We start from the raw sequence: 17,200 nt of genomic DNA, 5'->3' as shown, positions 1-17,200 counted from the left end.
AAAGATAATCCCCAGAATGCAGTGATTCAGCCATTACTCACAGGCACGTAGTTATACTTCACACCAATCCAACGCACTGCAACGCAATGCAGTAGCAATAAGGCAGCCAATGACACGGAATGGGGATTTGAAAGACTTGGGAGGGAGCACGGTTTGCAATTGGAGCATGTTTATTTTTTCTTCCAGACCTCTATCAAATTACCATGGCGTACGCCTATTGGAAGGCCAGACGAGTCGACGATCAGGCGGTGTTTGACCTATTTTTTAGGAAGAATCCATTTCATGGTGAATTCACAATCTTCGCTGGACTCTCCGAATGTCTCAAGTTCATCCAGAATTTTAAGTACACCGAAAGCGGTAAGAGACGCTTGGGCAACGATCTGTTACTCCGTCTATTATTTGACATAACAATTGGGACTTGCAAATTAAAATGCCAATGCCATTTTTTTTTCCAGATATTGCCTATTTGAAGAACACCTTGCCCAGCAACGTAGAGCCCGAGTTCTTCGAGTATCTGTCGAATCTCACTTGTGAGGATATCACTCTGTATGCATTGAAAGAAGGCACGGTGGCTTTTCCCAGGTATAACATGTGCACAGACTTAATCCATGTACATAGCGTAACATTTATATATCACATGTTCTTAAAGGGTGCCTTTGATCCGCGTGCAAGGGCCTTTGATCGTGGCTCAATTACTAGAAACTACGTTTCTTACTTTGGTCAACTATGCCAGGTAAGAGGAGCAAGGGTCTGTCTAGAGAAGCATTGAAAGTTATTGCTACTTTATCGTTGTTTGTTCCAGTCTGGTTGCGACCAACGCCGCCAGATACCGGATTGCAGCCGGAAAGAGCAATATCAAACTCTTGGAATTTGGTTTGCGACGAGCCCAAGGACCTGATGGAGGACTTTCTGCCTCTAAATATGCCTACATTGGTAAGAAGTCGCAATGCACTTTCATTTCATGCCCTCCCATCAATCAAGGATCGGAGCAAAAACACCTTGTCCACGAAGGTAGAACACCGAGTTCGTGACAACGAAGGCTCGCAATTTGCCAAAGGATAGTGTGAGGAATAGCTATAAAGAAAGGCAAAAATGGTAGTTCCACAAAAAGTCAGTTACACCTTGATTACTTGGAGGCCGGCTGTCATTGCAAATAATACCAATGTTTGGTCAATGGTGGTAAAGGATGAGGTATTGCATCAGAAACTTTCCTTTCTAGGAGGATTTGATGGGACCTCGAACGTTCTGGCCGGAAAGCTTTTTAATATACCGGTTAAGGGAACACACGCCCATGCGTTTGTGACGTCCTTCACCGGAGCCGAAGATTTGGCCGACACCAAGATTGTTCATAAGAACGATCCCGATCAGATGGAGACAGACTTCTTTGGCAAATGTCTGGATTGGCGTACCAAATTGGCCAGTCATCTAAAGATCTTGAAAGAGGAAGCTCATGACGGCGAATTGGCCGCATTCGCCTCTTATGCGATTGCTTTTCCAGATGGATTCATGGCCCTTGTTGATACGTATGATGTGTCCAGGTACTTTTGTCGTCCTCTCACACAGCATGCTTTACATTTTCCAGAAGGACCACTAATTTTGGAATGCTTTGGGTCCTTCTGGTTGGTTTTTGAGCACCTGTTCATGTCAATCTCGAACTGTCCCAAGCTCTTGATGATGGCATTAACTATTTGAAACAAATTCTTTCTAGGAGTGGTTTACTAAACTTCGCCAGTGTGGCTCTTGCCTTGAACGATTTGGGTTATCGAGCTTTAGGAATCCGAATTGATTCCGGAGATTTGGCCTATCTATCTCGTGTGGCGAGAGAGGCGTTCCACAAGGTCAGCAAGGAGTTTGATGTTCCTTGGTTTGCTTCACTGACTGTGGTTGCTTCCAATGATATCAATGAGGACACGATCCTGTCCCTGAACGAGCAAGGCCATTCCATTGATTGCTTTGGCATTGGAACACACTTGGGTATGTGCGACGACTCTATCGCTCCAAAAAAAAATCGATTAAAGACTAAATTACCGAAATTTATAGTAACTTGTCAGCGACAACCTGCATTGGGATGTGTGTACAAACTGGTCGAGATCAACGAAAAACCCAAGATCAAACTTAGTCAGGACGTTGAAAAAGTCACCATGCCAGGCAAAAAGATTGGATTTCGATTATACAGTAGTGATGGACACGCCCTTATCGATTTGCTACAAAGGCCTAGCGAGCCCCCGCCAGAGGTTTGCACTCGAGTTTTGTGCAGACATCCTTTTCAAGTAAGACAGTGTGTGTGTGTGTGGAGGGCAGGGCACATTTCTTCTTAGAGGCCATTCATTCATGGTCATTGATCTTTCAAGGAATCGAAGAGGGCGTGGGTCATTCCATCCCAAGTCGAAGACCTTTACAGTTGCTGGTGGACTGATGGACATCTCTTCCAAGACATCCCAACCATGGAAGAAACCCGCCAGAATGTTCAAGTGTCTCTAAGGACCTTGAGACAAGACCACAAGAGATCTTTGAATCCAACTCCTTACAAGGTTCTCAAATTAATTGCATGTGCCAAATTTCAATTGTTTTTCATAACAGGTTGTTCCATTCCGCATATTTCAGGTTGGCGTGAGCGATGATTTGTACCATTTCATCCACGATCTTTGGCTCGAAAACCAGCCGATTGGCGAGCTTTCTTGACAATCATACGCCCTGGACTCAGGATCCGGGGCGCCTGGACTCACTTTGGACAACGAGAAGAGCAACAAGAGCAATGGAAATGTAATCCACACGGAGGATATCCGATGTTCTCCTGCTGGCCTTTAAGGCGGAAAAGGAAACCAAACTGACGATGAAGGAGTTGTAGTTGGGCTCGGATTTGCCATTTCGCCCTTAACTTGCACTTAGCATCTGTATGTAGGAAACTAACCACCAGCATTGCTTTGAGGATTATCATTCTAAATTGCCTCGATTTCGTTTCAATCGTCACCGAAGTAGACGTCCAGGTTCAAGACCCGTGGATCGATATTTGTACAATATTACCAATACACGTTTACTATTTATTTTTGAGAGGGAGCCTTTCACGTCGCCATGCGAGCATTTACCGTAAAGACGATTGCAAGCATGAATCTCTTTTCTTGGGATATAGATTGCTCCAAGTTGACTTGAAAGAGAATAAAATTCAGCACTAAAACAATACCGCGTTTCATTCTCATCGCTCCTCTTGTGCAGATTGGAAATATATATCCCTGTTAATCTTTGTATGGAGTAGATACATTTTTCGTAGAAAGCTGGTTCCCTCTCATGAGAGACAAGGGAGGGGACAGGGCATCGGTTGAATCACGAGGAATGCCTCCATCCAGGTATGAAAAGGTAACTTAAAGCTTCTCTCCCCTAGGGGGAAAAGCAAGCTCCTCCTGATAAGGCACGAGTACCTCATTAATAGGGGAACTGTATTTTCAGGTGCACCTCGTTTACTTGAGGGAAACAAACACGATTAACATAGTTCCCCAGGAGGTCATCCATTCAAAGGGATGCTTGGACCAGGGTATGACAATCCCGCTTTTCAACGCCAGCAATCATATCAATCGTCGGGAGGACGAGATAGTCTTCGGTATGTGGACAGTGAATTGGACTCCATGAGGCAATTCCCAACGTTCAACTCCTTAGAAGAAGACGATATCGACGAAGATAGTTTCAGGTCAGATTTGGAACGAGATAGCTCTCGAGGAAGCGTTCAAGGGGGGACCACGGGAAATCCAGGGGAATTCCAGGCTGAAAGACCGTTCACTCAATCGTTAACCCACGAGCAAAGATATGCCATGTTGGTCAGAGAGGGCAACCGCAGGGCATCTCTCCAATACCGGCAACACTTGGAACCGACTTCAAGGGGACCTTTGTTGCAACGAAGATCTATAACGGAAGAGGGTCAAGACCACGTGCAACCCGATGAGATCCAATTGGCGGTGCCGAGAGAGATCGATCTGACCCGTGCTGGTCCAGAGAGCCTAGCAATGGTAGTGAGCCCCTCTGTTCAGCTACATGACCTCTCAAGACAGGTCTCACAAATTAGCCAACCCTTGCAAAGCCCCCCAGTGGCCGTTATTAGTCCCACTAGTCACCACGAGGAACCTGCAAATCTAAGACGATCCGCGAGTGGTCGCGATTCCCGCAGACTGTCAACCCGCCGTTCAACCGGTACTCAATCTAAGAACCTTCAAACACCACGGAAGCACATCGAGATATCCTATGATACCCGACGAACCTACTCCAATGCAACCAAACCCGACCCCAAATGGTTCAACTTGTTCGGTCTGATCGATACCGGCAAACTCAGATGCTTGTTTGGGGATAGCACAGCTTACTCTAGAGGTGCGAAATATGAAGTCAATGCTCCAGGATCCTCAGAGAACCCGGAGAATATCCCTCGAAAGAGAAGCCTTCCTCTCACGCCCACATCAAACAAGGCTCCCTCGATATCAGACCAGTACAAGGAGATCATTCGGCAGAGTGAGGAAAACAGAGGCAAAAAAGGTAAGAGAAGATTCCCTACCGCCTCATTTCAAACTGGCAAGTTACAACCAGGTGAATGTGCACGTTGGGGGCCCCACTGAATCACTGAAGCACTTATGCTTGTAGGGCAGGTTTGATCACAACTGCTGTACCTGTGATGCAAAAGGGACTCTTTCGGTACGGGGAGAGGTATCCACAGCACAGGTGAGGGAGGTGCGGCTGTTTTTGAAGCCAGTACAAGAGGGCTAGTTGGCCAGGACAAGAACGTACACGAAGATTTGAAAGGAAATCTTTGTTTGGCATGGAGAAGGAGTAGAATAAGTTGGAACACTTTCAAACATGGGATTTAGAGACCCCGACCGGGGCTCCTTGAGTAGTGTGGACAAAGCCAAAGCTCATAAAACCTCAGGTATTTACAATTTTGTTTTTCCCCTCTGATTTCGTTACATCTTTATTTGCTTACAGACGCGTTATTCTATGCTGCCATTTTGACTTTTGTGGCCGGTTTGTTGTTGCTCATGAGCTTTGCCAGTCCGTATTGGTTGGTCTCATGGGAAGACACGGAAAGCCCTTTCAAGAATATGGGACTTTGGGAGTTTTGCTTCTTCCGCTACCATCACCCCGACTACCAATTTGATAAGCTATTCCATGGCTGCCACGCCCTCTACGGCGACGAGTATCGTCTCATTCGGGAGAAACTCTTGCCAGGTAAGGAGTATTTGTCAAAATATTCTAAATGAGCTTGAGGCGACTAAAATCTGTTTCAATTCATTACTTAGGATGGCTGATGGTGGTCCAATTATTCGTCACATTGGCCTTCATCTTATCCTTTGCATGTCAATTGCTCTTTGTGGCCTTACTGCTCCGCTATCCACTCGAAGTCATCCTCAGATTTGAATATCACTTTTGTGGAGTCGTGTGCATCCTCAATGGCATTACTGGTAAGTTGTTGCTGGGGCCTTGACTCAAAAGGGATTTTTTAAAATTTCTCTTTAACCCTGATTTGTAGCACTATTCCTGTTCTTGGGAGTCTTGGTTTTTGGCGTGGGATGCTGGGACCGGGATTGGCTGCTCTATCCCAACTACAACTATGTCTCCTGGAGTTACGCCTTTGCCGTGATTTCGTGCCTCGTCCACCTTCTTGGAGCCATTCTCATGGCCAAAGTGAGTACTTTCATGTGCTGTGTTGAGTTTGAAGGTTGATCAAATGACAAACATGTCAAAGATAACCAACTAACCTCACAAATAAAACATGGCGAGAGGCTAGAAATAGTTCGAGCTAGGGGATTTATTGTACATTCTGTTGCAAATGTTTATCTTGGAATTTTGAAAAATAGTGCAAAAATAGTGCACTTGGATTATGCATTATTAAGATGAATTGCAAGAGGAACTTCCTACGAACAAAATACTCTTTGATTTACTCTACACATCATTTATATAAAACTGTATAAATATGAATTGGTTCTTAGAAACAAGACATATTTGGCATATTCATATGATATGGCGATTGTACTTTAATGAATGGGTATGAGTGTGCAGGTTGTGGGTAACATAATATAAAACCTTGGCGCCAATTTGATTGTCTTTCTTTTCAGGACTATAAAGATGCCAAAGAGCGGAAGGAGAAAAATAAGGCCTTGATTATGCAGATGCAGCCACCTGGGTTCACTTCCGGCTCACATTTTCACTTGGGCGGTGGATCCGGATACATATAAACAATACGATCTCTGAGCACAGTTGCGGTAGAATGACGTGGAAAGGAATCGGACTTATGACAAAATCATCGGAATAACCATGTCATTTTATTTTGGTGATATATATATATAAATTTGTAAAAACGTCGCTAGCGGGAATGAATATGCTTATTTTACGTGAAGTACTTCAGCACCAAATACATGACTAGGCAAGTGAAGAGGGCTCCCCCAATGAGGATGTACTTATCCCCCTGTTGACGTCTTTCCACCAGCCCCATGACCGTATTGGACATGCCCAAAGTGGATGCGATGTCCATCATTTTCTTGTGAATTCCTTTCATGGTACCCCTTTGATCACGGAGGTTTTCGAGCATCTGAGCGCCCTGACTTAACATGTCATCAATGCCTCGATGAGATCGCTGAAACAATGTCATATGGGTTGGATATTCTTTTCATTTCCAACGTCCAGCCGGATACTTGGAGGCTCTCATTCAAAACTTACATTTAACGCAGTGTTGTGTTCAAGTGCCCGGTCGATGAGAATGGATGTTTCTGAGGCCGTTCCATTCGATGCAGCCGCAGAATTCGTGGTGAATTGAGTTCGCATCAAGTCATCACGTCTTTTCAGATCTTCCTCTTTCGCGGCTTGTTTGGCCTGAAACCCGGTTATAGTTTTGTAGTTAGTAGACCATTTCAATACGAAGATAAGCCATTATAATTTTTGATCTTCCTTTTTCACACACATCTTTGGTGTGTCAAACATTTTCGTCAAGTGTTTAGGTAAGAAATGAATTGGCAGGCTGGTATGGCATGGTATGAGGTGAACTTAGAGGAGGGCCTGACCGACATGATTTTTCTCTACGTAATGGCGCCCTTTTCAATTTCTACACAATGGCTGCCCATCAGACTAATGTGTTGTTACTTATCTTGATAAAACCAATTCGTCTTGCTGCGTTAGATACCAGACGTTAATACAATTTCCAAAACATAGATTTAAAACCATACCAAACGAAATAGAACCTTTTCAAAGCAATGCGATTACTTCGTTTTGCTAATTTCACTTTGAACGAAAAACGAAAGCGACCTTTCCTTTAGCATCATGGTAAGCCTCTTTCCTAAATTAAAACAAGCTTTCAAACGATAGCCTCAATTGTTTTCGTTGGTTATGTCAAAAATCATCCTCATAAAGTATTGAGCGGAAATATTTGATTGAAACTTGGAGGACGCTTACTTGGCCCAAGCCTGAATCTGTTTTTTTTTTTATCCAGTGTTTCACGTATGCTCATCACTCTCTCACTACCTCTATCGGTGTATTTGAGTTTCCCTCGACCTTATTGACGAACTTACCGCTACAGTTCGCAAAGCTCCTTGCAAATTTCGGACGTCATATTTGAGTTGATCTACACGGATCTTGGCGTTTTGTCGGCGGGTTATGGGCTCTTTATTGACCAGGATATCGAGTCGTTCACAATTGCTAAACCACCAAATAGAAAGAAGAAGCCAATCAGTCCTTCGGATTTGGGTCAAACGATTAAGTAACTATTATCCTTTTGCTAGGATTCGCCACAGGATAAATCTACGGGCAGTTACCCAATAAAAAAAAAGTGATGATGCGTAACTTACAAATCATATAATATGGAAAATAAGACCCGATGTAGTAATGATCTTATTTGCTGAATTTAATTCTTGGCTTTACACATAGAGGAGTAAAAAACTAACACTATTATTTTTAATCAAATGCTGTTACTGCACAATGGAAATATGGCGATTGAAAGTATATTTCCTTTTAGGCAGATTGGGCTCTGTTTTGATTGGCAGAAATGAATGTCAAGAGCTGATCTTGCCTGGTCAGAGACGAATTTTCCACTCAATTTTCGCTCGTTTCCGATTCACATGGACACGTGACTTGTCAGCAAGTAACTGATTCAAACACCTTCAACATGCTTCGGGAAAGTTACCATTTCCTTTTCCATTTCCATAGAGATGTTGTTTCTTCAGTAATCGGATGGAATCAAACTTACGCTTTACCATTCTTGATCATATCATTTCTAAGTGGTTGGGAAGTTACGGTAAACATGTATTTTAGGGGACATGATCGATTATCAAAGTTTAACCCTGCATTAAGAGTGAGATGACGATGACTTGGAGTCATCTCTTGACTTCTCATCAATTCTGGAAGATTTCAAACTAGTCTTGCCTCGGTCTACTACCTTGAGATCTGTTCCAAACGGACTTGCAATTCGCGGAAGAGGCTGGGAAACTCCTGGATTTGGGCGTGGCTGGCTAGAGACAGCTGGGTGTGAGCTTCTTGCAGACTCCGATTGGTCGAATGGTACAAGGAATCCATGTTTCAAATGAGAGTTTGACAGGTTCCCGATCTCCCTGCTCTTCTCATTCCACGTCTTCATGTGTCTTTGAAATCATGACAAAACATCACCAAGCTGAAAATTGCAGAGGTTTGGTGTGGGCAGCCAGGTAGTTTTTTCTGTGTATCTAGCCACTATTGAACTATGGAGAAAAATTTAAAGCAAACTTTTTGATAGATACGTAAGTTATTTTTACAGTAGTTCTACAATTTTTCCAAGTCTGGACTTTGATGGAGACATTAAAGTTCAGACAACTGTGATGAAGCTTCTGGGTTTTGCTTTTTGTGATAGCACAACCCTAAATGGTAGGTGACCAATATATACTTGCAAACTTGCAAACAGAACGATATTACAAAGTAGCAAAATGATGCGATATAGATTAATCATTAGCTACATTAGGCGTCCACTAATAATTTTGGACTCATAACTCCCAGTTTATATTTGAATTTTAAATCTGGTCACCCTGGAAGCTTAAATGCATGCTTCAAAACATTTATGGTATAACACAAATTGAGAGAAAATGCAAAGATAGTTCACTTTTTCATTATGAGATGGCTAATTTTATGTTTCAAAGTAATTGTTTTTTTGAAAAAGCTGGCAAAAAGGCACTTTGAATTTCTTTAAAGAAGCGATACAATCTGAAAAAAATCTTTACAACTTATCATCATTTGGAAGTAACTTACCTTGATTTTTCGATCACTACGATGCAAATTTTGGACGTTCATCGGCAAAATCCAAGTCTTACATATTTCATTAGAAAAAAAAATCCTTTCATATTCCGTTATCAAATCCGAAAGAAATCATTCTCGTTCACACACGTATAATGAAAAACTAGCATTATCAAACAATCAATCAAGTTCTAGAATTTTTGTCCTGATATATTCCGTTCTGTAGCTCAACCGACTCTTTTTCTGATTCATTACTACCCTAGCTACTGAATTGTACGGCTTCTGGAATTCTACTCCCAGCCATCTTATCTTTCAGACGTACCCTTAGTAACACAATTTAGACCCATACCCATCCATCCCCAAAAGACTCAATACCCTTAGACCCTCCTAATCTGGCAAACTTTTCCCTCCTCTCTTTTTTCCGTCTGGCCTGGCACACATCCCCCACCTCCATTTTCAAGAAAAATACCCTCATAACGTTTCCAGCCGGTATACGTATATCTCGGACCACTAGATTATCCTGGAGACCAGGAACGATATGCCTGTCAAAATCTGCTCGTTGGGAATGAAGACCTGTTTGAAGACACTCAAATTTAAAAAAAAATCGGATTTCCAAAGAAGTCAGGGCATGTCACTTGTATATTGCTAAAGAGTGAATTTATGAATTATATCAGTGAGCTGATCTAATTGCTCTCACGTAAACTGAAGAGTATTTTTTTTGGTAGCATTTACTTCTTAACCTTGACCGCTTCTCCCTAGCTCCTTAGAGCAGACTTTGGGTATAGATTTGGCAAAGTTTATTGTTTCAGTCAGATATTTTGCTAATATTAGGTTGCTATTGTGAATGGGTTGAGATGTAACGTGCTCTCTTTTGTGCCAGGTCCATGTCTTAAGTAGTCCTCGGGTAATTCCATGGCATCTCCTCTTGTTCTTTGACAACGATATAGTTGCTACGCATTTGGGACCAGATTGGAACGAGGGCAAAGATCGCTCCATACACACCCAACGCTTCTCCTCCAATTTCAGCCCAAATCCTCGTCGTCGGTCCCGGAATTCCCCATGCGGATCTCCCTCCCGGATCAGGCTTGAATGCGCCCCATGGTCGCAGTTTTCTGCCCAACGTATTGGAGACCGAAATCTAGGATTTCCTGTTATCACTCCATCTTTGTTTGACGAGCTGACAAAGAAACTCTTGGCTGTGGGCAAAAGCTCCAGATCAGTTGGTTACTAGTTGTCGGCGAGTGTTCAAGTGTAGCATTTTCTCTCCCTTCTCCTTTCAAGGTAGTTATTTAATTGAGCTTAACAGCAGCCTCCTCACAACTCTCCAATCATCGTACCGGGAACCGGTTCTATGGCTTCCTTGTACTCGTACTACAAATCATTCATCATCAACAAAATTCACTTGACTCCTAGTTCCATTTCAGCCAAGTTGCGACACAAGATACTCTTCTGAAACATGAAAACAGCCTTTGTTTTGGGCCTTTTGAGCCTAGCTCTGGGCACTCTGGTGTCCGGAGGGCTTTTGGGCTCAAAGAAATGCACCTGGGGACCGTCTTATTGGTGCCAAGGGTTTTCCCAATCCCGTGAGTGCTCTGCTACTACACATTGCATTAGGAACGTTTGGTCCCAACAAGACTTGCCCGATGATAACGACGACGTCTGCACCATTTGCCAGAACATGGTCAAAGAGGCTCGAGACACCCTCGAATCCGACGAAGTTCAGGTGAATTAACAAAAGATTACGTATCCTCCACGGCATTGATTGGCTCCAAAGAAATATTGCCCCACTTTTGGGGACACTTTGAAATCAAGATATCAAGGGGATCAAGGTACACATAAAGAGCGAGTTAGAGCTATGGTGAAGACTTAAGGTTATTATGAAAGTATCTTTTTTCTATTGGTATGATTCCGTTATGGGTTGGACAGTTTGTTTCCAATTAGAAAAGTATTGTTTACTAGTTGTAGGGTTGCATCATTGCAAAGGTTAAAATGTGGTCTGGTCTTGGAGGGTTTCATAATGATGTCACATTACAACTAATCGACCAATTTTTTTGCATTTTCTGAACAAATTTCCGAAACCTGTCGAAAGCAATGTAGGCATTATATTCTTCAAGTATGGTTTTACTGTATGCTACATACCTTTTTCATCAGAATAATCATTCCACTTTTTAATGTGCATTGGGTGACCTTAGAATACTGATGTCAAAAGGTATCCTTAAATGTGCCAATATTTCTTGGACCCAATTGATGGCATGGAGGATACGTGACATTTCAATAATATATCACATTCATACTTATTGGAATGTCTTGATTGACACTTTCCAGTTGGAGCTGAAGCAAGTCTTTGAAGGCTCGTGCGCTCTCATCCCCTTGAGAGTGATTGCGGATGAGTGCAAGAAATTATCAGACCAGTTCATTCCGGAATTGATTGAGACTCTCGCTTCGGAGATGAACCCTCAAATGGTGTGTGCCACAGCTGGACTCTGCAATTCTGAGCGCATTGATCGCCTTCTATCCGAAATGAGCAAGGGACAGATGCCCAAGACGGAGTGCGGCATGTGCCAGGTGGAATCCAAAGCTATTGGCGACCAGATCAGAAACGTGGACCAGGACGTGATTGCGGATAAACTGTTCGAAATTTGCGGACAGTTCTCGTCTTACAGCGATGCCTGTCGGATGACCGTGCTGGAGAATTTTGAATTGATCCACAAGTAAGAACAAGTAGAACCACGTTTGGAGTGGATTAGGGCTTCATGTGAGACCTTGTATAGATTTTGACTGCACTTGCTTATTTAGTTTGGGCTACAAACATACATACTAGATAAATAATTAGCTTACGCTCTTGACAAGGTAATAGAATGGAAGACTTACAAGAGATAACTAGTAAGTATCTTAACAACTTGATGCTGTCCAATGAACTGAGCGTAGAAAAAAGCTGGAGTTCAGCTCTTCTTTAGAAGTTTAATAGTGTAGGTATGGACACAAAAAGATCATTTGTAATCTTATCAAATCTGTTCACTTTTCCACTAGTTCTAGCTTTAAGTTTGCACCCTATGTGCACAGATTATGAAAATACAGAAATATTCCTTCATTTGTAGTGCTTTGATCCACGTGGATCAAGGAGTATGTCATCTGAGTGGCATGTGTAGCGAAACCTTCAAGAATGTACCTGCCCGTTATACCTCAACCAATCCCAAAGATATCCAATGCGAGTTTTGCGAAAAGGTTAGTCTCTTGTCCACCCATTCTTCGAAGATTGAGTGCGGTAGAAATGACTATGTCGGAATCCACAGGTCATTCAACATTGGGTGGATACCTGGACTGCCAACACCACCCAAGACGAGTTCAAGGAGGTGCTCGAGACCATTTGCCACAAATTGGGCCGATCCGACCGCATCCAACATTGCCTCCACATTGTCGATGATTACTACTTACCCTGGTTCAACTTTCTCTTGAATGAAGTGAACCCACGTATGATTTGCTCCATGGCTGGATTATGCGGACAAGGGGAGTTCCTGCAAGTGGATCCCCACACTTCCATCACTCTTTTGCTTCCCGTTCAACCCGACACGCCCATGATCAAACTCGCCCCGGCCCTTTCTCAGAAAAATGAAATGATGACTGGTATGGAAGAATTTCGTATGAACGGTCTGTACTTAGAGACCCACCGTCGAAATGATCTGGAAGGCCATAACTTGGAATCCAGCATTGCCGAAGGCCGTAAGTTTGTGATGAATTAGAGTTGTTGTCAAACGGGTCAATTATGAATATTCCCCGTGTGTAGGTTTGATTGGAGGTTATTTTGCCCCGCAAACAGTGATTGCCGCTGACAAATCCGGTTGCGTGATTTGCGAGTACGCTCTCCATGAGTTGCAGAATTTCTTGGGTGACGTCAAAACTGAGGCCAAAGTAGAAGAGGCTCTGGAGAAGATTTGCGACGTGATGCCCTCCACTGTGGCAGATCAATGCGACCATTTCGTCGAGACCTACGGACCCGCCATTGTTCAAATGGTGATTCACGATATCGACCCCTCGGAAATCTGCTCCAGACTCCAACTTTGTAGTGACAATCTTTTGACACAACAAGCCAATGTACCTATGGGCATTCAGCTCCTTAAGAAGAATGACGACACCTGTGCTCTCTGTGAGTACGTGATGAATACCATTGATGGCATGATCGTGGACAAGAGTGACCAGAGGATGATCGTCAATCTCTTGGACTCAATCTGCTACAAGTTCATGCCTCATAGCATCAGCAACGAATGCGAGAAATACGTCTCGGAGTACACGCCCATCATCTTGGAACTCTTGGCCGAAGAGTTTACTCCCGAGCAGATTTGTAGCGAATTGCAAATGTGCTCAGGCAAGCCCTCCGTTGAAAAGACCCCATTGAGCCTTTCCTTGACCAAGCAAGACGAAAAATGCATCTTCTGCGAATTTGCCATGACCAAATTTGACCAAATCCTCCGCGATCCTTACAACGATCACGATATCGCTTCATCTTTGAACAATCTTTGCGCTCAAATGCCCGCCAATCTTGAGCGTCAGTGCCAAAAGTGGGTCCACAAGAACTCCAAGACTATCGTGTCGCTGATCTCTGCGGACGTGGCACCTTGGATGGTAAAATTTTGATACCCAATGATAATATACAAACCAGTTGTTGCAAAACTAATCGTTTTAGATTTGCCCCGCTATGGTTCAATGTCCGGATGGTCAAATGAACGTTGATGATGGCATCCAAGTGACACGACATGAATTGGAAGACGAGCGACCCTATTGTACTCTTTGTGAATACGCTATTGGCGAAGTGGACAAGCTGATTGAGGACAAGAAGAACGAGCAACAGATTGTGGATGCGCTAGATCGCATTTGTTACATGCTGACGTACCTACAGAACAAAATTCGCTCATAATTTCGCGTGGGTTATAGAATCATATCTTTCCGTTACAGCACCCCGATCCAAAAAGAGTGTCTCAATATGGTTAATGCTTATACCGATGAAATTATCAAAATGTTTGTGGCGGAATATACGCCGGAGCAGGTGTGCTCAGCCTTGCATCTTTGCAAGAAAGCCACCACGCCCACCATTACCTTTGCCAATGATGTGTCCAGCTATCATGCCAACGCCATCCCACCCATGGAGGAACAAATCGCCACAGAGGTAAACATCCAACTGTGATTGAATTCAAGGGCTAATCATGACATGAGATGATGCTTTTCCGTCTTTGTCTTGACGTTAGTTCAAGGACGGCAATATGAATGGATGTATGAACAAAATGATTATCTCCGCTTCGGGTTAAACCCCTGAAATTATGCTCTTTGCAAAAAGTCTGACTATAAAGGTGTTTCAATGTGTGTTGTCATATTTTGATTATTAAGGCAAAATTGTCATGCCTCTACCATTCTTCATTATATGGATTGTTGAATGTCCAGTCTTAGAGCGTGGAGAAAAATCCCTTCTCCATTACATTCAGGTTGTGGTGCACCAAGTGCCGAGATGTTGGTCGTCATAGTCAACAATCAAATACTACTTTCAGACGGATGTCCAACTTTCCGAACACGCCGGATGTGTACTTTGCGAGTTCGCTGTGACGGTCTTGGAGAAGGAGGTACTGACGAATCGATCCATTGACATGGCTAAACGTGGTGTTCAGATGGTGTGCTCCTATATGCCCGAGACCATTGCTGAGAAGTGTGAGCAATTCGTGGACGAGTATGGCGATGAAATCGTTGAGCTTATTGTGAACACCGAGCTGGATCCCAAGGTCTTTTGCACGGAACTTGCCCTCTGCAGTCCAGCGCAAAGTAAGTCTCGTTCAGGTTGAATTTGAGTATCATACTGTATAATGGTTGTTCATTGATTGCTGATATGGTGTTGGATTTTTCTTTTCAGAGCCTCAAGCCTTGTTTGGGGGCCAACCTTGCATTTGGGGGCCGGCTTTTTGGTGTCAAAGTCTGGTTCACGCCCAAGCTTGTGGTACGATTAGGCATTGCCAGGAACTTTTTTGGAACAAGAACTAATATCAAATATCCTAACCCATCAGAATGACATGAAAACTACAAAAACCCATAAAATCATGAATCAACACGAATTTCCATAATAATACAATTCATTGATTGTCAGATAATCTCTTTCCATACCAAGCCATCCTTTATAATTACAAATTTGAATGCTGTGTCAAGAAAATCATTTGGCGATGGAAAAGCAGACTCTTTTCTTCCTTGACTAAGTTAAAGAAAAATAGCTTTTCTATTCACCTTCGCTTATGCGAAGGAAAGCAAAGAACTGAGTTATCTTGATACATGTAGGTGGACAAGAGCATTGTAATGGGGTTACAATTGGAGGAATTTGATCTATTGATTTATTAGGCAAAATTTATACTTAATGGAACGAATAGGAGAGCCGTCTTTAGGTCGTCAAGGAGTGACTTAAAGAGGGGACGAGTTAACCAAAACCTAAGGAACCTTGTGGGTTGGGAATAAAAACAGACGTTTATTGAAGGGGTTCAAATATGATTTCTATGAAGGTTGCTTGCTCATTAATGTGTACCTATTTTAAGAAAGCTAACATTTTGTTCCCTCAGTGTTTTCATTTGCTGATTGCCATTTAGTTTAGTTAAAGAAACTACATAAATTAGGGTCTGACAATCATGAACGCTATTGCTTGTCAACCCACCCTTGAACAATTGTACTTACTTTTGGAAACCATGTGCCCACTTTTGGACACTTGTGGACACTTTTGTCCACTTTTAAGCACTCGGTGGCCAAAAGTCAAGCTGATTCCCAAAATTGCCAACCCTTCTTTGTAGTCCAGAACTTTACTTCAGCTGTCGAGCTAGCTGTAACGATTGACTCGACTGACCGGAATCCGTAGCCTGGGATACTGAATAAGAGACGCGTAGATGTTTTTATAATGGAGGCGTTCCTCGCAACATTGCTGACTTCTGCGATCATTGCAAGCGTAGGAGTTGCGTACTCTATTATCGCAGAATATTTTCCACGTGAAAGCCTTCCTCGGTATTTGTTCTACATAGGCGGGTATGCCTTATGGATCTTAAGTGTCTTGTCTGTTGTCATTGTTGGATTCTACTTCCGACATCGAGGGCACGTGGTATTGCACCAGATCCTGGCCTTTCTCTGAGGCCAGGTTTTGGGGCAATTCCTCCTTCATCGTCTCTTCTAACAGCATCAAGAACAGGTATTTCTGTCCACTCACAATGGATATGACCAAAGTCGTTTGTAAAAGTCTAGAAACGAAGAATATAAAGCCCAGGTTGAATTCTTTTTGAAAGCAAACAATGATTCATGTCTTGTGTTGAAACGAAAGAAAACTACTAGAGAGCCACTCTTAGAGTGAAGACGGACTAAATGTTAATTGTTACACCTCGACCAATCCCAAAGATATCCAATGCGAGTTTTGTGAAAAGGTTAGTCTCTTGTCCACCCATTCTTCGAAGATTGAGTGCGGTAGAAATGACTATGTCGAAATCCGCAGGTCATTCAACATTGGGTGGATACCTGGACTGCCAACATCAGCCATTCAAGGAGGTGCTCGAGACCACTTGCCGCAAATTGGCCCAATCTGACCGCATCCTTCATTGCCTCTACATTGTCGATGATTACTACTTACCCTGGTTCAACTTTCTCTTGAATGAAGTGAACCAACTTATGATTTGCTCCATGGCTGGATTATGCGGACAAGGGGAGTTCCTGCAAGTAATAATATAATTTTTATTGCGACTCTTGGTCATGTCATGGCGTAAAAATTACTATAAAATAAAATATGATTTATATATATGATTTATATACATTATACAGAGTTTGTTGATGAAACAAGAAAAATGTCAAGAAAGTAAAGGCAATCGCTGAGAACAGACGCATTTAGTTTGCTCTCGTTCTTATCTCCCAGGAATTTCGAACCAAGGTGTGACTTCCTCTGTTGCTCCTTGGTTGCTGTGCACGTGTAGTGTTCGTGGTG

At 42.9% G+C, this 17,200-nt stretch overlaps 4 protein-coding genes across 5 annotated transcripts; 3 read left to right on the top strand and 1 right to left on the bottom strand.

Annotated features, from left to right (window-relative positions):
• On the top strand, positions 1–3,178 carry LOC131884282 (nicotinate phosphoribosyltransferase-like; the record flags this gene model as incomplete). The annotated part of the gene is given in 10 exon segments (XM_059232002.1): positions 1–43; positions 187–357; positions 456–582; positions 650–733; positions 803–933; positions 1,220–1,538; positions 1,709–1,974; positions 2,041–2,270; positions 2,352–2,531; positions 2,605–3,178. Coding segments are annotated over 10 exon segments (1,629 nt in total), but the record flags the coding sequence as incomplete, so codon positions are not given.
• Positions 3,179–3,320: 142 nt separating this feature from the next.
• LOC131884283 (uncharacterized) lies at positions 3,321–6,336 on the top strand. The gene is made up of 5 exons (XM_059232003.1): positions 3,321–4,515; positions 4,960–5,202; positions 5,274–5,435; positions 5,504–5,658; positions 6,090–6,336. The coding sequence occupies exons 1-5, from the start codon at positions 3,516–3,518 to the stop codon at positions 6,207–6,209; spliced, it is 1,680 nt and encodes a 559-aa protein (XP_059087986.1). The 5' UTR covers positions 3,321–3,515; the 3' UTR covers positions 6,210–6,336.
• On the bottom strand, positions 6,278–8,629 carry LOC131884284 (Golgi SNAP receptor complex member 2-like). The gene is made up of 4 exons (XM_059232005.1): positions 8,399–8,629; positions 7,536–7,662; positions 6,691–6,843; positions 6,278–6,607 (listed from the first exon to the last, which is right to left on the bottom strand). Exons 1-4 carry the CDS (start codon positions 8,533–8,535, stop codon positions 6,362–6,364), a joined length of 663 nt encoding a protein of 220 aa, XP_059087988.1. The 5' UTR covers positions 8,536–8,629; the 3' UTR covers positions 6,278–6,361.
• Positions 8,630–10,347: 1,718 nt separating this feature from the next.
• LOC131883322 (prosaposin-like) lies at positions 10,348–15,398 on the top strand. 2 transcript variants are annotated; one of them, XM_059230772.1, is made up of 10 exons: positions 10,348–10,503; positions 10,647–10,945; positions 11,548–11,933; positions 12,321–12,447; positions 12,516–12,942; positions 13,007–13,842; positions 13,904–14,106; positions 14,173–14,383; positions 14,760–15,027; positions 15,116–15,398. In XM_059230772.1, the coding sequence occupies exons 2-10, from the start codon at positions 10,679–10,681 to the stop codon at positions 15,241–15,243; spliced, it is 2,853 nt and encodes a 950-aa protein (XP_059086755.1). In that variant the 5' UTR covers positions 10,348–10,503; positions 10,647–10,678; the 3' UTR covers positions 15,244–15,398. The 2 variants fall into 2 exon arrangements, with proteins under 2 accessions (XP_059086755.1, XP_059086757.1); XM_059230774.1 differs by lacking the exon at positions 10,348–10,503 and having other exon boundaries at positions 10,636–10,945.
• The last annotated feature ends 1,802 nt before the right edge of the window (positions 15,399–17,200 follow it).

Source organism: Tigriopus californicus, chromosome 7, assembly GCF_007210705.1.
Source record: "Tigriopus californicus strain San Diego chromosome 7, Tcal_SD_v2.1, whole genome shotgun sequence".
NCBI lineage: Eukaryota > Metazoa > Arthropoda > Copepoda > Harpacticoida > Harpacticidae > Tigriopus > Tigriopus californicus.
This window is presented reverse-complemented; position numbering and strand designations above follow the sequence as displayed.

Coding starts and splice junctions, on each gene's coding strand:
- LOC131884283 (XM_059232003.1), top strand. CDS start 3,516: ATGCTTGGACCAGGGTATGACAATCCCGCTTTTCAACGCCAGCAATCA. Junction 4,516..4,959: donor GGAAAACAGAGGCAAAAAAG/GTAAGAGAAGAT, acceptor ATTTGCTTACAG/ACGCGTTATTCTATGCTGCC. Junction 5,659..6,089: donor GAGCCATTCTCATGGCCAAA/GTGAGTACTTTC, acceptor CTTTCTTTTCAG/GACTATAAAGATGCCAAAGA.
- LOC131884284 (XM_059232005.1), bottom strand. CDS start 8,535: ATGGATTCCTTGTACCATTCGACCAATCGGAGTCTGCAAGAAGCTCAC. Junction 6,844..7,535: donor GAGCTTTGCGAACTGTAGCG/GTAAGTTCGTCA, acceptor ACCGGGTTTCAG/GCCAAACAAGCCGCGAAAGA. Junction 6,608..6,690: donor AACACAACACTGCGTTAAAT/GTAAGTTTTGAA, acceptor ACATTGTTTCAG/CGATCTCATCGAGGCATTGA.
- LOC131883322 (XM_059230772.1), top strand. CDS start 10,679: ATGAAAACAGCCTTTGTTTTGGGCCTTTTGAGCCTAGCTCTGGGCACT. Junction 13,843..13,903: donor CGGACGTGGCACCTTGGATG/GTAAAATTTTGA, acceptor TAATCGTTTTAG/ATTTGCCCCGCTATGGTTCA. Junction 14,384..14,759: donor AGGAACAAATCGCCACAGAG/GTAAACATCCAA, acceptor TACTACTTTCAG/ACGGATGTCCAACTTTCCGA.